The sequence below is a fragment of the Enoplosus armatus genome, chromosome 17 (assembly GCF_043641665.1).
Source record: "Enoplosus armatus isolate fEnoArm2 chromosome 17, fEnoArm2.hap1, whole genome shotgun sequence".
In the NCBI taxonomy this organism is placed as follows: domain Eukaryota; kingdom Metazoa; phylum Chordata; class Actinopteri; order Centrarchiformes; family Enoplosidae; genus Enoplosus; species Enoplosus armatus.
Window position 1 is genome coordinate 9,959,165 of NC_092196.1, and position 19,913 is coordinate 9,979,077.

The 19,913-nt window shown below is 41.7% G+C and overlaps 1 protein-coding gene across 1 annotated transcript in view; it reads right to left on the minus strand.

The window, feature by feature from the left end:
• tnrc6c1 (trinucleotide repeat containing adaptor 6C1) overlaps positions 1 to 12,367 on the minus strand; it is a 36,862-nt gene extending 24,495 nt beyond the window's left edge. Inside the window, 3 exon segments of the mRNA XM_070922814.1 lie at positions 5,329 to 5,350; positions 6,262 to 6,364; positions 12,336 to 12,367. Coding sequence (XP_070778915.1) covers positions 5,329 to 5,350; positions 6,262 to 6,324 — 85 coding nt within the window. The 5' untranslated portion in view covers positions 6,325 to 6,364; positions 12,336 to 12,367.
• Positions 12,368 to 19,913: the final 7,546 nt, after the last annotated feature.

Below are 19,913 nucleotides of genomic sequence, written 5' to 3' on the forward strand. Positions count from 1 at the left end.
AAATGGCAACTAGATATCCGAATGGTCCAACATAATCACATACCTGAGTGGTATCATATACTGTAAGTCAACACCAGTTACTCTCACCAGCAAAGTGTTTCTAGCCAGAACTATCCAACATGAAGAAGCGTCACCATAAGAGCCGGGTGACAGATAAGAGTAGGGTTTATCTGCATGCCCGCTGCTCTCAGAAGACAGAGACAGACAGCTTCCATGGACTTATCCCTCCCCTGTCCCTGGCCTTTTGTGCCAACAGCTGCAGGCAGACCAGATTCCACTGTCTGTTATGATTTAGAGGAAGTGATGTGTGAAAGAGAGTGGTACATCCTGTCCTCCTGACCTGGGCAGCACCTGCTGGGCCAACACACTTCATTGAGGCTGTAATATTGGCATCATACAGAAACTGCAATATTGGATAAATGTCACACGCACCTCATCATATGAGAAAATATTCTAAGTGGGAATATCTCTTAAACCTTTTCCACATGATGAAAAATGGTGAGTTTATCCAAAATATATTTTCATATACGTAGACATTTTTTGTATAACCACAGATTTGCCCTGTGCAACCTGACTTCTCTCTGCCATAACCAATAAACCATCCCTCCACATCAAAGCTCCCTTTACAGCCAGCTCCAGAAATTCTCATGACACCCTTTAATTCACTACTTATAAAACCACTCTACGTAATACAAACACACATTGCTGACCCGCTAACCTCTGTGTTCAGAGAAAAGAAAAAATAGTCCATCATTCAGAGGCACCAGACTAACTTAACTCTTTAACATCTGTGTGGTCTGTTTTTTGGTCAGATTACACTGTACCCAGAAAAGACTTTATGTCAAAACCAGGTCCACCTGAAAGTTGTATTAATAATAATGTAAATTATTATAAAATGACAATAAACTGAATGGCAATAAGCTTATATGCACAATTTATAGTGTAACACTCAGCAACAGCAGAATCCAGACGTTACCTTTGTTGCTCTTTAAAATGTGGTTTATCATCACCACTGCTGCATCCATTTAAGCTGTGCTCCTTAAGACGTGTAGAAGAGGCGGTGACGATGACAAGAGGCGCACTGCTATAAATTCCCCTCTGATCACACCGCAATTTATGACTCTCCAACACAAAGCGCTGGGCGTAATTAAGTGAAACAGCAAATTAATCTGTTATGAAATTACTGCCACGACACTACTTTAGAATAATGTTATCTTTTATTGCACTATGTAAATGTGCGCCTTAATGTGTATGTATGTTGTGGCCTGTCTTTGATAGGGGTAAAAATGCACAGCATGAACAGAAATACAATAGCTCATTAACCCTTAGAAATGAACTCTAGTACAGCTTGTTGATGGCAGAAGGGCACTGCTGTTGAACATAGCTATGATGGAGCCAATACTTGAGCACTACACGGGAAGTGATGGTTTAAGGTTGTTAAGTTACAACTTGTCCGGTGCATAAACAGATCAAAGCTTGACATTCACCTGTAGCATCTCCACAAATTTTATCTGCTCTGGTGTCAAAAGAGCGCACGAAGAAATAACTGATTCTGTTATCTGAGACTGCTACTTCAATAATGAGGTCCAGGTAGAAAGAGGATGAAAAAAAGAGGAATTTTTTACGTGGCTATTACAGGGGGATGGTTACTAAGAAATGTTTCACTCACTTTTAATTAAGAACTGCCAATGTTTTAACTTCTTTTCAATTCATGGGCAGGACATGGATTTAATAGTAGTTTTGAATTCATGTGCTAAAATTGCATATCTAATATCACAAAATCATGTGGTTGGTACGTTTTGCTTTCAAATTGCAAAACGAAATGCACCAGTCCTCACCACTAGTCCTCGACAGACAGCTTTCACACCAGCCAAAATGAACCGTACTAACCGGGACTGAGAGTTTGTGTCAGAGAAGTGAGCCAATAGAAGTATCCTACAAAGGGCCCCATCAGCTGTGCCGGCAAACAGGAAACTGGTGTGCATTCTCACAGTTTCACATGGCTCCGTCTGTTTCTTTTGCTCTTGCATGCCTTTTTCCAGCTCACTCAAATCAACCAAAGGCACCATGTTTTAGCAGCCGCCTCCCTACACTTTGCACAAATGTAAGCACAACAATTCATCTCATCTCTTTCCTTACAGCCCACCTTCCTCTGCTCCCTTTTCCCTCCTGCTGGTCCCAGGGTGGGCCTCTCAGCGAGACCAGACAGGAGGTGATGTAGTGTTACTATGGTGCTCGGGGTCTTCCTGGAGATCTCCTGTGTATGGATGCCTGTTTATTCAGCCTCTGCACCAGCCCTTTTCTCCTAATTAGTTCCCACTGCACCCTGCATTCTTATCAGAGACAATCTGCCTCTCTTAGTTGATTAGTCAATTAATTATTCATTATGTCAAAAATGGGATTTTTTGTCATTTTATTGTTTTTATGGTCTTTTTATGGTGAATGAGCCATTAGTCTACAGTCTCCAAAATAAAATAACACTGGCATCACAATAATATTTAAAAATATTCTTTGATTTGAAATGAGCCCTAGATTTTAAGAGATCCTTCTGCATCTCTGACTGAACTTTATATGCAGTCGTGGCCAGACTGGCCATTGTGAGCGCTGGGAGTTTACCCGGTCGGCCGCTTGACGATTGGGGCAGATGCAACGCAAAATATACATTTAAATAACCCCAGCCCCTGCTTAAATAACAATAACCGAAAGCTGGGTGGCTGACTGGCCCAGGTGAGTGGGCTGCTAGATCTGTCAGCATCTCTCTCCCAGCAAATTACTTTTAGTCCTGTCCATTCTAACTTTACCTGGCCCGCCACCATCAGATCTCTGTGGAGACATTTGAATAAATAGTAGAGGGGAGCAAGATGGACAAATAAAAAGAGAAAAAACCTAAAAGGTGGTGCAGAGAAGTCCACTGAGGCTGATGCAGCCAAATGTTTTAAAATAACAAATTATTCATTTGGTTACCAGTCAATCATCACTGCCAGTAGAGAGGAGAGAGAGCAGAGGGAGCACACCAGTGAGACCAGCAACACCAGTTCAACTGTCAAGGTTCTGCAGCTGAAGCGGTAAGACAGAAGACAATGGGGATAAGATAAGCAAGGTTTGGGTTTAGCTAGCTGGCTTTTTAGCTTTATCAGGAGCCTTTTGTTGAAACATTTTCAACTTTTTAAAGTCGATGTGCTCATCAATGTCACATTTTGTAAACCAATCACAGCCTGGATGGGGCGGGACATTAAAAATAGGTTGACGTGCTGCAGAAAACTTTCGAAAGTCATTGTTATGATTATTGACAAGTTAGCATTAACAGATTAGAGACTAACTTGACAGTTACCTAGTTATAGATGGCACTGCTGAGAGAAGTGAGCTGCTGAAAGCTGCTTGCTAATTTAATGACATAGGAAATATGTTTATTTACCATTTATTCTATGACTTGTCTACTCACCAGTCTTTTCACCAACAAATTTCTAACTGTATTATTTCTTTTACTGGTCAGATGGTTCCTGAGATTCTTGCCACCTTGCCACCAGTGCCAGCCTCCTCCTAAGAGCAACAAGTTCCCCTTGTTTTATTTTACTAACGTTATTATAATAAATATTGTTCAGTAATCTTGTTTACATAAAGTGTGGCTTGGCTTGTGTGGGTGCTGGTGTATCGCTGGGGGGCAAGTCTAGGTGGGCCAGTCTGAGATTTTTCATTCCCAGTCCGTCCCTGTCTGTGGCAAAATAATACAAAAATGTTTTCAATTAAATCAACTAACTGATAAGTCGAAGAAATCCTATGATAAATCCTCAAGTAAATTCAAGAAATGGAAAACTGACCACAGTGTCTTCGGAGTACACACACAGATATGTACAATGTGCTAAAAAGTCAAATGTGACATTTAAGGGGATGAAGATCCCAGTAAAATGAGGTCATGGCACATTGCTGTTATGAGCAGCAGCCAAGAAAATAATTGTGCATATCACAGCCTAGTTTGAACATGGGGAGAAAAGCATAGTATATAGGTCAATTTGTGGATGCTGTGAAACAACACAAAGAAGATAAGAGACTAAGAGAATACTAACGCATCTAACCCAGATCACATTCTTTAGTGCAGCAAACTGTGAGGGGCTGAGACTCAGACAAGAGGAATAAGGGGCGGGAGGGGGCACCTCTATGACATTACAGTCTCATTAACTCATCCTTTAGGGAGAGAGTGGGAGGTCAAGGCACTGACCCTTGACGAGAGAGAGTTCACAGTTGCATGCACCCACAAGAGGAGAACACACGTAAACTTACTCCTTTTTACTGATCTAAACAAAATTAGCCACCAAACTCACAGAAACACATTTGTCTGAACACAGCTTTGGGCACAAAAACACTCACACTGTAATTAGGTGTCCATTCTCTTGCTGCCATTAAGTCCGTGCTGCCAAAGTGTACCAGAAGTTCTAATCAGATTTTGCCCTGCCCATCCCTTGCGAGACATTAAGTCCCTTTCCCATCTGCCTGCTCATTTCGACCAGGAGATCTGCTCCTGGGCTAACTGACTGTCCAACACTGCCTACCCGCCTCTCTCTGGTCATTAAGAGAATTAGCTTGGGGAGACAAAGTGAAGAGTGGGTCTGCAGCTGCCACAGAGCAGGAGTTCAAAATGTGCACGCTAAGCACTCTCTTCCCTACAGAAGTCACCTTTTAGTCAACTTTATTCACATCTCTTTCTCTTCTCTTTTGTTTTGTGGTTTTCTTCGCTGCGTTTTCTTCTCTTCTGAGATTTCTCCTCACCTCTACCCTCCTAGGTATGCCTGAGGAGACCATGGGGAGGCCTGAGGAGCAGCTGCACCATCCCCATGCTCCTTATTAGTCTTGTATGGGTACCATACCTGGCCTCCATTTTGGCTCAGGTAGTAGTATGAACCACCTGGCTGCTGCTAATGTTTTTAGTTAGAGATGTTTTACTATAATAAAAGCTAACACTTCATATCCAAATAGCACAACAGAGGGCAAACTGAGGCTCTGAGGCAAAAAAGGCAATCCTGCACAGAAGTTATCCATCTAATTAGGAGGACACACAATTTAACACACCTACGTAATAAGTCTCCCCACTGTTTAAAAACATCATATCACAAACTCATAGCAAGGTTCATGGCAGACAAACCTGGCAAAATATAATTTTCCAGACAAAAAATTCTGTTATTGCATGTGCAGCACGCTGTAACACAAAGCAAACAGAAGATTCACCTTTGCAGAAAAAAACCCCACACTTGATAAAGTAATTAACTTCACATATTTATATGGGTGGCAGAATAAACTGAATAAACAAGTTTAATATAAATAGCCACGACTCACCTTTGGTTATCTGTTCTGTGGCCTGAAAAAAAAAAAAAGAATACAAATCAGCAATAGAAAGAATACTGAGAATAACTCAAAATGAAGTAATAAGCATCTTTTCCACATAAAAGTGAAAATTGTGGGCCTGAATGGTAGTGCTGCATCAACATCTGAGTCGCATTGGCTGGCTCGCCAGCTGCACGACAGTGCTGGAGCAACTAGCCAGGGCAATCGGAACAAAATGTTCAGGGGCTGGTTTTTCTCATCTATTGAAATGCTAAAAGGTTCATGTTCATTCCCACTGCTCGACAGGGTGAAAGGGCTGATTGGGCTTGGAGCTGCAGAGGGAGTAAAATAGATAACACAAATGCTCCTCTCATACATTAAGAAACACACACAAACATACTTTCACCAGCACTGACAAGAAGGGTCGAGGACACATAAAACATATTACTGAGAACAGCAGGCTAACCCTTTAAGCTAACACTGAAAACAGATGACCCACTGGAGGAAAAAGTGAAGAGGAAGGGTAGAGGTGGGGGGCTGCATGGTAAAGACAAGGATGACAACTACATAAATGGTTATGCTTCCTATGGAAATGCACATGACAAAATGCATGTGCTTAATATGCATGCGTTCGATGTGATGTAACTGCAGCAACACCTGAGCATACTGGAGAGCTGTGCTTGGTTGTGCATCACCTTACATTTAAATTAGTACAGATGCCGTTACAGCAGCTTAATCTAAGATTGGCTGAGGAAAAAGGAAGAGGAAGTCTCGGGCGGCATTTCTTTTCATTGCAGGGGGACGTTGGCCAAGCATGAGCTGACACTGTACTGGGGCTTAAAGTATCTTACCATTCTGGTTTTGATTAAATGGTAGGCAGAGGCAATTAAAGCTAAAAGATGAATGTATGTGTGTGTCAAATGAGAAGGCCCTCCACAAGCTTACCTTTTTCTGAGCAGCTTCTTTCTTTTTCTTCTCTTCTTGCTTTTTCTTTTTCTTATCTTCCATCAAATGGTTCTCTTCTCGTGTTTTTTGCTTCTTCTCACAGCTTAAATACAAAATAAAGAGAGAGAGAGAAGTGGAAGTGAGGAGAAAGGTACTGTGCTTCAACAGGTGAACACCTGCAAACATGATTGCATTACTTGCATGTATTTAGCTGCGTTGTTTAATTGTTGCTCTCCAAGGTAAAATCAGTGTCGCAAATGGCTGCTGTTGTAACACACAAGACCACATGTGTAGTAGTAATACAACCACCAGACAGAAGAATGTGGGTTTGTTTTGCGCTTCCCTCTTAAACAGCATATTTCTTGACAAACTGTGATGTTTTGAACAGTGCAAACCATGCATGTGTGTATGTTTTAATTTGGTGGTCTTTGGGGTTGGCTCTGGAAACCATTAGGGAGGCCTTTCAGGTCTAGTACAGTGGGGGCCAATGAGACAGCACGCCAGCCAGGGCAACAGATCACGACACAACTAATGAGTGGGCAGACCACAGGAAAACAATACATGCCAGTATTCTGAGATGACTTTATGTTGTTGTCAACGACCTTTATCTGTTGTCAAAGTCTCCGGTAATAGCCTTCACCTTCTCTACCCAGTCCTGAGAGGAAAAATGTTCACAACAGACACACACTCTAGCTGAAAACCACCTGACAATGCCCCGTTGTTTTATGTGCAAGTGCATCCAGCTGAGAGCTACTGTATATCTATCCTAATCCTACACACATAAAAAAGGGACAAGGAACTAGCTGGGAAAAATACATGAATTGGAATCAAGTTCCTTGAATCTTAAATGTGAAATTGTACATAAAACCATCATCAGCCTTTTCTCCTGCCATACCTATGCTGCTGCAGGCGACAGCGGTGTGTGCCATTGCCTGGCAACAAGCGCTCCCTGAGGCCCTGGTGAGCAGTCAGGTGGAGACAGACAGCGCCCTTAAGCACTGTGCTGAAATCAGTTTGGTTGCGGAGGTTCGATAATAGAATTGGAAAAAACGAGAAGAAAGATGAACTTTGATGAGCATCAAAAACTAAAGCACAAATCTGGCAGTGTTGGAATATCTAGTAAGCTTTACTTGTTTACAAGAAGTCATTTTCTGTAGCACAGGCCAACTTGGCAAAACTTTTCAGCTGAGTTTGCCAAGAGAGTCCTGCAAGATGTCATTGGTCCTAATCAAGATGATTAATACAAACTGTCATCTGACTTTCAAAATTGGATACAGTAATTTACTATTGATTTCTATATGGCTAACATAACATGATATGAAATGGTTGAGGGCGGGGGATAAAATACAAACAGCTGTGACAACATGTGTCAGTGCAGTGCAGTTTCCTCAGTCCTTGTAAATAGCTAAATATGTCAAACAACATTAATGTCTTGTTATTAGACCCTATGAGTAATAATCTTACATGTCTAATATTGATGTCTATAATTATAATGGTGCATATTCACAGCACATTAATGTGCTTTTTGCTTAGGTAACAACATTTGCAACTGAAAGTGTACAGTAATGTGTGATCAATTCTCAAACCAACACAAAACAAGATGTCAGTCTTACATCACGGTATACCTTTACTGTGGACTGTGCAGACTATTTTTTTCCAATCTGATCTTGCAAAGTGTGCAGCAATGCTTCGTGAACTTGACGACAGCAGCTGCTGACACCATCTCCAAGAGGCCATGGTCAGCTCTCAGACTGAGTGGCGAGCAAACAGGTGACAAAGGGTCACCAAGGGGAAGCCTCCTGTTCACTGCAAAGATCAGACCCCACAATATTTCTTTGTGCTCTTTATATCCTCTTTAACACTGCCGTCACATGAGGAAAAATTGTTAGACAATCCAGTAAGTCAGGAATCAAACTAGAGCACTGCCATCATTACATTTCTTAGAGGGAAACCTATGCATTCTGCTTTCTGTGTACATTGTGTTACACTGTCAGTAGAAAGTCTATCTTTGCATAATTTCAAATGGCCAATGGATCAGTAATGCACAAATCACACAGTGAAAGATATAAACAACTAAATAAATAGGCAACTGCAATCAAAGCAGAACCCCTAAATGACAATGTTGATCAACTGTTCTCAGACATGTCAACATATTTTTTGTATATATTTCTGGTACACAAATCCTATTAATCCCATCTTGCTGCAAAAAGATCTTTGTGTGCCATCTACCACTGATAACAGGCCCAAATAGGTAAAAAAACAATCAACCAAACAAACACACAAACAAACGAACGAGTGAAAAACAATCTGTGACTAGTAATTTCAGCACAGTTAAATTAGTTTGAATGTTTTCACTTTAATAACTTTATACTATAAAAAATAAAATAAAAATACTATAATTACGTATCGACAGTAACAAATTAGTTATATATAAATTTTTGGACAACTCACTCGCACACTCAGCCTCCTGGCTAGCTCAGCACATGCTTTCAATGTTCTAATGTCCTGGTGGTTGAAAAGAGCAGCAATGAAAAGAAGTTGCATGATAAATACAGCGTCTAGTAGCCCAGATCGCATGCCTGAGATTAGGTTGTTGGAATATTTCAACACAAAAACATACCGCCTCCATACACCCATCTACCAGTTCACATCATTAACACTTATTTTTACCTCCACGAGGCTGGATATGGAACCTGCTGGTGCAGCTGCCATGCTAAATATAGCTGGTGCTGCTCCTTTCAAAGGCATCAGTGGGGCTTGTGTCATGTAGGATCAGAGGATAAGAGAGATGCTCCAGTTAATGTGAGCTGCTGTCGGCCTCCAACCCGGATGAGGAGAGCGAGTGCGGAGCAAAGCGTCAAAATGATTTCAGTTTAAGAAACATTTGGTCCCTGAGCAGGACAGAGAGAGTCTCTCTCAATGAGGACTGCCGTTTCATTTCCAAACATCTGCCTGGCTTGGACAGATGTGTGTCCCTTGGACTCAAAGTGCTGACGGATGGTGAGAATGGGAGAGAATGCTGCAATGGTACCTCCTGCCTATTTGGATGCTGCAGCACCTCTGGTAATATAATGGCACTATGAATACGCATAAGACAAAACTTTAATTAAACCATTATTTAAAGATACAGACTCCCCCCATACATAACATCTATAAATAGGCTAAATAAAATCACACAGAGGAGGCTACAACAATGCAGTTTTCATGATGTTTACTCGTAATAGCGGGCTGAGCTACATCATGAGCAGCCGTTTGTAGCGGGGAAGCACAGCTCGTGTCAATATGAAGGACGTAGGTCAATGAGCTCAGCTCTGTTGTGGAATTACACCGTCCTGTCAGAACAACAGGATTAGAGCTTGGTGTCCCTCTTAAAACCAGACACTCGCTCTGCTGACAAAAGGGGGAAACAAAAACACAGTCGGACTGGGGAGAGACCAAGGACAGACTAATAAAAGCAGGTGCAAAATTAGTAGAAAATTGAGTGGAGATGGAGAGGATGGAGAGTCAATGTGTGCAAGGTGAATTGTGGACATGTAAATGCTTAGCTGCCCCACATTGGAGCAATGAAGATGAGGGGGCTACGATTGATGGGGCTGGTTTGTGTGTATGTGTGAGAGATGGGGGAAGGGGTGCTAGACGGCAGTCGCTGGGCACAGAGCCAGGAATGCCATCGCTGCAAGCCAAACAAGAGCACGGCGAGCCCTTGGGAGAACGCTCGCTAGCAACCACAGCAGCAGCCGCCACAGATATGGCAGAATGTGCAGCCCCCTCTGCTCTTCTGCACAAATGTACTTTAGGGCAACGCAGCTTTTTCAAAAATATCTGATATGCCACAGTGTTCAGCAGGTTTTCAAACACCCCGAAAACAAAACAAAAAGCAAAAGACCAAGTTAGTCAGTGCTACCTTTCAAACTGTGTGAGGGTTTAAAAACTGCTGGGTAAGCACCGACAAAGTCCTTGTGCTCTGCAAAGAGGATTGCACTCTCTAAAGTACTTGAAGCTATTCTCAGTGTGGTCATGTTAATGCTTTCTGACCCGGCCTGACGACAAGGAAAAGAGAAACTTATGCTGCACTCCTGGCACTCTGAACTGGCCCTAAAATAACTTGCATGGACACACTCCAAAAGCACTGCCTCCAGTCCCAATGTCAGTCGTTTGCTCCAAAAGTACTGGGAACACTTTCACGAGCCCAGTTGACAATTTATTGGTCCAATAGATCAAAGAACATCCCTAACAAATGTCTTATTAAAGTCCAATCACGTAGCTTTCTCACTGTTTCCACATTTGTCTTCATAAATCGGAAAAAAAAATCAAGCCTCTGTGTGATAGCCTGTACGTAAGGGAGAGCTCACATAACTCTGAGCTACAGAAAGATTGTGTGCTGCAGATTAGGAAAGAACCAAGAATCTGGCACCTTGTTACAGAGAATTAAAATTTGTTCAATACTCTAAAATGATCACAGCTAACAGCCTTAAAGTAGTAATCTGCACAAAAATATAGCCTCTACCTACTCACCATTCAAAAACCAAAACAGGATGAATGGAACGAGCATTCAAGAAAACAAGCTTTTTAAAAAACAAACCCAAAACTTCAAAATAGAAACATATTTCTTTGACAGTAATAAACTGCTTTTGACATAATGCAAGCTCATCATTTCCACTGAGGACTCCAGCTAAGCATCTGATCGCTGACACCAAACAACCCGCCAAACCAAATGACACAATCTGGCAACATGCCCCTCAGCCCTCTACTCCAGCGCTAAGCAAAAAGCCATCGAGAGTTTTGAACTGAAAGTGAGGCTATGACCTAAGCCTTATAGTAATCACAGCATTTAGTGGCCTGTTTTTGTTATCAAGCCCCCTTTGGCGCCTCTCTGTGAATACACACTGCCTCTTTCAGAGGCTTGGGTGCTGACTGGGGCCCCTGACCCGGCAGGGACAGAAAAGACCCCCACCCCCTTCTCTTTTCCACCACCATCTCTTCATCCCTTGCCAGGCCCAGGCCCAAATTAGGGACCCCAACACATCAGTAAAACCAGCGGGCCTCAAAGCTTACGTCAGACTGCCCTCTACATGCATCAGGGTCTGTACACACTTCCTACTTCTCCATTAAGAGTGTGTGCCACTGCAGGATATCAAGCTGCAGCAGGAGCCGGGCAATGATGGTCGTTTCTATGGTGAAGGAAATGCAGGAAGCAATCATTGATGCATCACGAGGTTTAAACAACTCCCTGATGCTCAAACCATGCACCCACAAGTTAGATTTCCAACAGATGCAGTTTATAAAATATTAAGCAGTCTGGCTACAATTTCAACAACCATCCCAATGACAAAGCAATGAAACGTGTAGTTAAGACAGAGGTCTCTAATATCAGCATCTGTATTTGCTACATAAAAAGTAGCCACTCCAACTCCAACACAAGTGTAGGCCAACAAACTACTAGCTATTCAATACGTGAATGGCTGAATGGATGAGGTTGCATAAGCAACAGATATAGTAAATGAAACCGGAAAAACAGCCGTATACTGTACAGTAATTAAACTCTGCTTGCTAATGCGTTTACTGCCCATCAGGTGATGCATGTTAGAGCCAGGCATCTCTCTCTCTCTCTCTCTCTCTGCAGCACGGAGCATGTTTTGTGAGAGTGAGCTGCCATAATATCCATGTCAACTCTCCTACACACCAATGCAACAGCAAGCAGTCAGCCAATGCCTGCCAAGCTACTCAACAAGCAATAACACAGGGTGCCCTTGAATCGTTTGAACTGTGCTGTTTAGTCCAACTAGTCCAAGTTACCATTACGCCACCACAAAGGAAACCTACAAAATCCGTGCTAAGGTCAGCAACCCATGCACCGACTAAGAAGAAGCACCGATACGCCACCGACAACTGCGATAAAGAGCACTCGCAGCGACGAAAACATTGATGTCAAAGTGGGCTGAGGTGAAAATATTTTCATTCCCATCACAGCTGCCGTGTTTAACTTCTACATTCCGCATATTTACCGTAAGTAGGAAGCGACAAAGGTGCAAATCTGTCGCGCTAAGCGCCCAAAAGGGATTATTAAATCCTACCATGAAGCGTTCAGGAGGTTCTCGTTGGCGGCGGAGGCTCTGCAGCCATTTTGTAGTAACTGACCGGAGCAGCAGCTCGAGACGGTTGAATCGGTGGTAACGGGGGGAAGGGGGAGGAGCTTCACATTGCCACGTGACCTTTAATAACAAAACAAACTGGTGCCACTTCCCAATGCCCCACCCCCAGGCGTTTCCATGACAACTGCAGCCCCTCCATCACTCCCCTCTCTGCACTGATGCGCTCGAGCTTGCAGCTGTGTGTCCTCGTGCGTCCTCCCCCTTCCTTACAATATAAAGCTGAAGAAGAAAGTAAGCAAGTGTACAAGTCAACAAACTACGTGTGTGAAGTGAATTGTCCTTTGGGGATAAATATAACAGCATCTCAGCCTGCGGTTTCTGCAACATGAACCCGTGCTATGTTTTTACACCAATAGAGGGCACACTTTCTACTATAAACCAATGTTGGTGTTTTGCTCCACAATGTGTTGCTGTTTTGATGTCATTTTTATTTTTGTGTCACTTTATATATGCTAGGGTGATGCCAAATCAGTGGTACTTTGTACTTAAGTACAGTTCTGAGGTACTTGTGCTTTATTTGAGTATTTCAATGTTATGCTTCTTTATACTTCTACTCCACTACATTTCAGAGGGACATATACTTTTGACTCCACAGTTCAGATTTTCCATAAAAAAACACATGATGAGCTCAAAACAAACAAGGCATTGTAGAAGACTAACCCAGTGTTTCTGACCCTTTTTGGCTTGTGACCCCTTACAAAAAAACAGTGTCTACTTGGGGCCCCTTGTCATGTTTCAGATGTGAAAGAGAAACTCCTCACTAAACTTCTCAGATTGTTTCATTTAAATAATTGTTCAAAGCCCAAAGTGATAAAAGTATCCAATATTCCACAAAAAGGTCAAGATTAGAGAAAAGTCTGAAAAATGAATATAAATTCATATAGCAGAATTTAGGTTTTTCCTTCTTTCCTACAAAATTAATCATCTCCCAATCTCCCAGATTTATATTAGGACCCTTTATAGGTGGCTCGATCAGTGTTGCGAAACACTGGTATAAACTGCCCAACTGAATATAAAATTGTTCAAACTAGCTCTACCTCGACCAGCTACAACAGTAAAATGCTGCTTAAGCACTGATGCATGACTATTAATAATCTAATAATGTTATATATAGGCATATACCATTCACAGGGTACATTTCCCTGCAGAACAAGTGTTTCTACTTTTGATACTTTCAATGTATTTTGCTTTAATACTTGTACTTTGTAGAAATGTGACTGCAGGACTTTCACATGTACTTGATCACGTGATTAACCATGTAATCTATGTATTTGTATTGTTAAGTAAAGGATCTGATGTAGGATCTGAGTTTAATTTCAATTTTTTAGTCACTCTATATGATGTCACGTTTGCACCATGAACCATATCATTAGCAGATTGTGAAAGCCTCTGTAACAATGTTCAGACCATAAACACTCTTAAATACTTAATCCTTCGAGCCAGCAGGCACGTAGGCACCTGTACATATATCTTTGTAATGTGGGGAAGAATGGAGCAAATGTGGGAAATCCATGAGGGCATATAAAGAGGAGTCGTGTGGCCTAGGTCCTACCAGTGTTTGATGGCACCTGGAAGTCGCTTGACATTTTCCTGGATCCATATTCTTAGTATAATTTCACTATTATTGTTTGTATCTTCTCTGTACAGACATCTGTTGCATGTCCATCCATGCTGGAAAAGGGATCCCTCCTCTTACTTCACCTGAGGTGTCTTCCTTTTTTCCAGTTTAAGGTTTTTTTGGGGGGAATTTCTGAGAATAGAGGGTGTCATATGTTATACAGATCGTGAAACCCTTTGAGACAGGAAATTTGTGATTTTGGGTTACACAAACAAAATTTACTTGACTTGGCCAATAAAGCTGATTCTAATAATACTCACAGTGATATACACAAACCAATACAGTAATGGCACTGCAATTACACTGCAAGTTTCTGCTGCATTTCAAGTACAATAGTACAAATATCCATCGGCTTATGCATGGACTGTAATACAAGAGATGAGCTTCAAACCACCAAATTCAGACATATTTTCAATACACTAGTCACTTCCACAAGTAAATATTTTGGTCACTTCAGAGTGAGAAATTCCCTCTGCACATGGCTCAGTGGAAACCTTATCCCCACTATTGAACTGCGGAGAACTAGATAGGATCAGAGTGCCTGCCAGGCCAATATGTCACCACTCAATGATCAGGAGCTGAATTGTCTGTATCTCATTAGCAGACAGTGAAGTCCACTCTAAAAGAGACTTCAGTTGCATCTAATGGGGAACACCCCAAAGAAATAACCATGAATCTGATCACAAAGCAGGGTGATCACCACCGTGTGCTCTCAATTACAGAACCATCTGTACTGGGTGTCGCGGGCATATGGATTATGGTTTCACCCACATCTGGATTATCGCAGAGATATGCATCACAGTGACGGTGGCAAAACACAATTATTCAGTCTACAAGATGATGGAGTGCAAGGGGAGAAGTGTGTAGAGAGGAGAGGAGGGGCGGCACTAATCACGCACCATGGTGATGAATCTTCTGTGTGTCATGGCAGCAGATATAAATAATCTATGGCCTGAATCCTTTTCAAACTTTGTGTGTTTTGTGTGTGTGTGTGATATTTCCAAGGTGTACCTCTGACCACATCCTGGGTGATACCCTCTTCTCACTGTTATATTTATAATGATTAAAATATCTATTCAACAATGTTGTGATCCTGCATTTGTTTTGCATTTTAGCTGAGGTTCTTCTTCCAACATGACTTACTATATAGTGAATGCTCAGAAATGGGTTGAGTGTCTTGCTCAAGGTTTATTTAGGAAATACTGCTGACTTGATTTTTGCCTGTCTATTAATTCAGCTTGTTTTGTGATTCAATGTACTATATATTATATTGATGTTGTCTATGTGCAGTATGTTGCAGTTGAACTGAGCTTACCATGCTACACTAAAAACAATTTCGACTCACCCTGGTTGTGTGGTCATTAAAGTGTAGTGGACTTTGACCTCTGTGGCCATGGCATATAATTTCATAGGATGGGACTGTGAAGGAGAAGAGATTGGAGACAAATGGATCGCTGGTAACTATCCTCTTCTTCACTGTATTTCAGTCATAGTACTGCCATTTTGTGTGCCCCTGAACAGGTAGATTTAGATCAACTGGTGATGTTAAATCTGAGAAAGAAAGCAGCCCAGTGTTTGCCAATACAGTGCAGAGGCAGTAGGAGACATATTAGTTTAGATGTAATTATGCTTTGTAGTTTACTCAATTTGCATGTGTTTACTTGTTAACTAGTTTAACTCCAAATGGAAAAAAAAACACCTGTAAATGCATTTTCTTCTCTTTGATGCTGGGATGGATAAATATGTCATATAACTTGTTCTGTAACATATGTAACCCTCCTGATATTGTTTTTGTAAACAAAGGCCGAAGAGATGTTTTAATCCTAGAGATAGGCCATGTTTTTGACCTGCACATGGATGGAGTACCAGTCCCTTGTAGCAAATGTCAGTGAGCTAGCATATGAATGTAGATCAGTGACACTGATAATTGGCAACTTTGGGCGTGTTCACAAACTGACAGTTGAAAAAAGTGACACTGTTTTCATTACCCTTGAGTGTCAAAGAATGTATAAATAAATAAATAATTATAATAATAAATGCCCAAATATTTGAATTCTGTATACTTGTAATGTAATTGGCTGATTTGGATAAAGCATCTAAAATGTGTGTGTGTGTGTGTGTGTGTGTATGTGTGTGTTTGTACGCGAGACATTATGTGGTAAGTTGTTGGGATCCAGACAAATCTAACCTTGCTGTTTCCACTGTGGACATTAGCAGCACTGATGAGTGCACGCAGCCAGTCAATGTGAACCCTGCAAATTAAATTATGACCCTGGCCAGCTGACCTGTCTGGCAGGAGGGTAAAGTTCAACGGTCAGATTGTTACCATATCAACCTGCCCCTGTGGAAAATGCGAGGGGGGTCAATCCAAGTGTCATTTCATACCAAGGAGGAGGCAGGTCTGTGAGACCTCCTGGGAGCAGAGAGACGTTTGTATTGATTCAGTTAAAGGTATCACCTGGCTTGGAAACACAACTTGTGACATACACACTTAGAGGTGGGTACACATGCTGTCTTAATAGGCTCATGCTTGTTGAAGATTGAAGATGTGTAACAGTAACTAAAGCTATAAATAATTCACATAGCTTATGCTTAAGTATAAAATATCAATGCTGAATGTCAACAATACAAACAAGCACTGTTTAAGTACAAATTTGGGGTATTTGTACCTTTATTTGTACATGTATTTGAAAGCTATAATTACTAGTTACTTTACAGGTTCCTATTTTACATACAAAACATTTGATGAAGTTATGAAATATAATGCATTGTTACAGATTAAATAACCCGCCAGCAGCCTATATAGAGTAGTTAAAATTAGCTCCACCTCAAGCAATTCTGCTTAAACATTAATGCATCAGTTAAAATAAAACAATAACATAACATAAAATAACACAACACACAAGTTCTAAACATATAAAGTTGCCAGGCGTATGTAATACCACCCCTTTACTGATGAAGATAACACTTCTACAGAGTCTCCTCCTCCTCCTCTTTGCCTGTATTGATGCATTGAGCTAAATCTTGTGTGGTGAGACAGCAGGTGACAGCACAGTTGCCTTAGAGTGAGTAAATTATGACATTGCTTATGTCAGCGTCAGTCTTCTGCAAACTGGAGGGAGTCCGTCAGTATGGGTCAGATGGGATGCAGGACGCCAGTATTTATGCCATCCTGTTTATCCCAAATGTGTTGAGAAACAGGCTTAACTTACACAATATTTTATTTCTTATTTCTACCCATACCTTGGCAACAGTGACGGAGCCCACCACAAGTGTGTGAGTGATCTAATGCAGGTGTACTTTCTCAGAAAAGCTGGGAAATTGGAGGATGTTGGCATTAGGAAGAAGAACTGAGGCAGGTAAAGGATAAATGGAAAGTGAAGATAATCCACATTGTTGAATGGCCAGACATTAAGTATGAAAAATATTTATTTTTCACACACTAAAGGCATAGAACCATTCATTTATTTCATGTATAACCATAAATCATTAATAAAACAGAATGGGCTAAGGTCTGTCTTTCAGCACGGAGGTAATTCTAACGCTTCTGTCACTGATGTTTGAGTTCCAAATAAGAAAAGACAATTTGTGAGTGATACATCATCATACTTCACCTCATAGATTGTGCGGTAATAGAAAGAGAGATAAGTGATGATGCTTTGCAGCTAATCAGACATGAGCTGTGTGGGTGGGCATTAGCCCCCATACAGACTGTGTTGCGTTTGCAGTGTGGCACCCAGCGCTAATCAGATTTATGGCGCGCATAAACATAATTGTGTGCCTTTATGGATTCAATTGAACAATTAAGCTCAGGCAAACATTAATTTGCCTTCTCAATGCTGTTTTTTAAAGCTGTATGTCCCCACTGTCTAATTCTGTTTCTCAGTCTCTTTTCCCTTTTTTCCCTCCCTTTCCTCTTATGGCCAACATTACATCTTCTTATGTATACTCAGTTAAGCACAAATCACAGAAATACATACTAATATGAAGCACATCTCTCCCACAGAGATAGGACATTGGGAGGAAGAGAAAGAAAGCTTGTCTGTTTGTCATCCTTCAAAGTCAGCGCATCCAATTGCTGACTGCACCTGCCAAGGTCATTCTGCTGTTTGGGGTGGGGGTGGAGGATGAAGATTGTGCTACAGCGCTAAAAGTGTCACCCCACCAAAAGCTATGATTGTTTCTATTTTCATTTGAGATGAGATTAAAGTCCTTGGGGGCAGAGATATCAATCTGTTGTAACATAATGAGTCTTTTCTAGCGAGCAAATAGACACTTGGGCCAACAATGGCCACGGTCGATATTTGTCTGCCACTCATGATTATATGCACAGAAAGCAGTAGAGGAACAGAGTGACAAACAGAGACTAGGCAGAGAGAGAGAGAGAGAGAGAGAGCTAGAAGGAAAGACCAGTCTTTCACCAGAAACAAACAATGTGTATGTGTTCGTAAAACCATCATATCATAAACTAATTTCAATTAACAGCAGCATTGCACAGAATACAAAATCTCTGTGAGCTGAGTAGTTCAATACAGTAAGGAAACAATGACGTCTACACTGCATATCTTCAGCTAGTGCTTTAATACTATTGGGAGCACAGAAGTGTTGGGTGGAATAATACTGTAATAGTAATAATTGCTGCACACACACACACACACACACACACACACACACACACACACACACACACACACACACACACACACACACACACACACACACACACACACACACCACACACACACACACACACCATCCTCTTCACCCAGCATCCATGTGTCAGAGTGATGAATGTCTCCTTCCTGTGAGTGACCTCCTAGGTCAGCAGTAGTGGGGCAAATGCAGCCTAGCTGCCTCATTTCCCCGGCAGCTACAGCAAGGTAACAGCTCAGGCATAATTCACCATTCGCTTGGCCAAAGCTCTAATCGCAAATGTAATCAAACTGGCTGGGGTGCTAAAGGCTCTGCAGCACGGGCTGGACTAGAACAGGGTGGGGTGGGCTGAAAGGAGGATTATTTGTTTCATTGTTTTTGAAGCTGGAGCATGCAGTCTGTATACACATGCACAAGTGTCTGATGCGACACCTTCATGTTGATCTGCATCCAAATTTGCACAGCGATGCCTCACACACACATTCCTACACAAGGTCTAAAGCTTTTATTACACCACATCATGATACAGAGCACACTGCACTTACATCAAGTCCACCATCTGCCTATGTGACAGACCACACTTTAGCAGACTGCTGGCATACATGTACATATGAAAACATACTGGCCATACTCCATGTTTCACTACACACACTTCAGAGAGAAAGAGGGGATTAAAATAAAAAAGCAATAGAAATAAACCGAGTGAGGAGTCGATCAGTTCCAACCTATGGGAACATCCTGTAGGGTTATAAAGGAAAACTCCATATGCCTCATGCCAAAAAACTGTTTGTTCCATTCCATCATGTATGCCACCTCTGCCTTGGGATGTGCCTGTAAATTATACATAAGTATGTCATTACGCACAGAAGCCAATGACAGTGGCCTAATGAATATGGGCAGCGTTGCTGTCTGCAGCATCCCCTCACTGGAGAGATCCTATCTAGGCCACAGCATCAATCTTCCTGTCAGTGCTGCAGCAACTGCTATCTCTGCCTTGCCATCATAAACAGATATATTATTCATGAATTAGCATTATTGTCCACTTAATTATTCAGCAGGTCTTAATCACCCGGCAGATAATCTATTCCAGGTCGTGGGAAATTAGATAAGGAAAGATAACGTTGTTTCAAGGGTCTCACCGTCTTGAGGCAAATGTGGAGTGTTTTCTGCTTGACTGGTTGTGAATTTATGAGAGGTTAAGAGTGTATGGGAAAGGTGTTTTGGGAGAA